This window comes from Amphimedon queenslandica, unplaced genomic scaffold, assembly GCF_000090795.2.
Source record: "Amphimedon queenslandica unplaced genomic scaffold, v1.1 AMPQUscaffold_12875, whole genome shotgun sequence".
NCBI lineage: Eukaryota > Metazoa > Porifera > Demospongiae > Haplosclerida > Niphatidae > Amphimedon > Amphimedon queenslandica.
In genome coordinates this window covers 24,856-26,265 of record NW_003546889.1, presented here as the reverse complement: position 1 = coordinate 26,265, position 1,410 = coordinate 24,856, and the positions used below count along the sequence as shown (strand labels likewise).

General features: G+C 33.1%; 1 protein-coding gene across 2 annotated transcripts in view; it reads left to right on the top strand.

Moving 5' to 3' along the window:
• The window catches only part of LOC100639201 (serine/threonine-protein kinase PRP4 homolog), an 18,984-nt gene that overhangs the window by 10,105 nt on the left and 7,469 nt on the right, over positions 1–1,410 (top strand). For both annotated transcript variants that reach the window (XM_020002622.1, XM_020002621.1), the window contains exon 6: positions 1,176–1,349. In XM_020002622.1, coding sequence (XP_019858181.1) covers positions 1,176–1,349 — 174 coding nt within the window. The remainder of the gene's footprint in view (positions 1–1,175; positions 1,350–1,410) is intronic.

The following is a 1,410-nucleotide window of genomic DNA, read 5'->3' as shown; positions in this document are numbered from 1 at the left end:
TAGGTATAACAATAGACACTGCAGCTACTGGTCTAGTGTATGTTAGTGAAGAGGGCAATAATCGTATATCAGTCTTCACTCGTGATGGTGTGTTTGTTAGAAAGTTTGGAAGTCAAGGCAGTAATATTGATCAGTTTAATCGTCCTTTTGGATTAGCATTTGATAAAGATGGATTCTTGTATATTTGTGATCATGGTAATGAGCGACTTGTTGTTTATTAAAAATAATGAGTGTTTTTTATATTCTCTATTTTATAATTATTGTGAAAATATAAAATCATTATTGGGGTGAGCATGAGTGAGATCCACTCTAATCTATATCTGTTTGCCTTACCTTTTGTTTTTGAATGGATGAAAATGATTTATATATTAGTATACATTTGGACCAAGTGGACAAATTTGGGCAGTACAAGGGTGTGATCACAATGAACAAGATGGCAGCATTTAAACTGGACAAATTCAAAATTCAGATTGAGTTTCTAACTGCTAGATAAGAGAAAGGGGCTATCTAAAGCATCTCTAAAGGCTAAAGAACTTTTAATAGCAGTTTGACCTAAGACTCCTCTAGATTAGTCCTCTCATTGACAGAATTACGATTGTGAGAGAAGCTTGATTAGAAGTATAGCTTTGGTTCTTAGTGACGTATCTCCTCAGAGGTAGACTAAGAGCTGGATTGTTTTATTTATTTTAAACAAACAATATCAATTGATGGCTCATGCTTGCCCCTTCAATGTTTACATTCACGTAGTGTGATACTGATTTATCAGCTGCTAATAAGAAGGTGTAGTGTAATCTCCATTCAATTCAAATTGTGCCCAGTACAATAATAATAAAACTGTATAGCTACTGTAGAAATTTTTGTGGCCAAAAATTTTTACGATTTGCCATCAAAATGGCTCTTATGGACTTTATTTTTGCGAATTCACCATGCCTTTTAGGCCAATGCATTGTGTACCGAAATTTTGAGGATGAAATTTCTGTGATTTTTCCAAATCCTCAAAATTAGCAGATATTTTGGGCCACAGAAATTTCTAGCTACATGTATATGGTAATAATAATAATAATAATAATAATAACTATTATTATTAATTATTATAATAAAAACTTGAAGAGCATACTGTAGGATTAACAGAAATAAGTAATGAAAGGAAATAATAATATTATATTTATTAATAGGCAGAAAGGAAGCTCTCCACAGGTGATGTTCCTCCAGTATTAAGAACTGATGATCAGTTGATGAGTGAAGATGAGGTCAAAGAGATAAAGACAGGACTGAGTGCCATGAAGACAGCAGTTGTACTGGATATATTCAGTGAAGAGGATATCACTGGGAAGGAGAAGTCATGGCTGGTGAGTTAATTAATTAGTGTGGGTGGAGCTTAAATATGAATATCATTAACAGTATGGTATA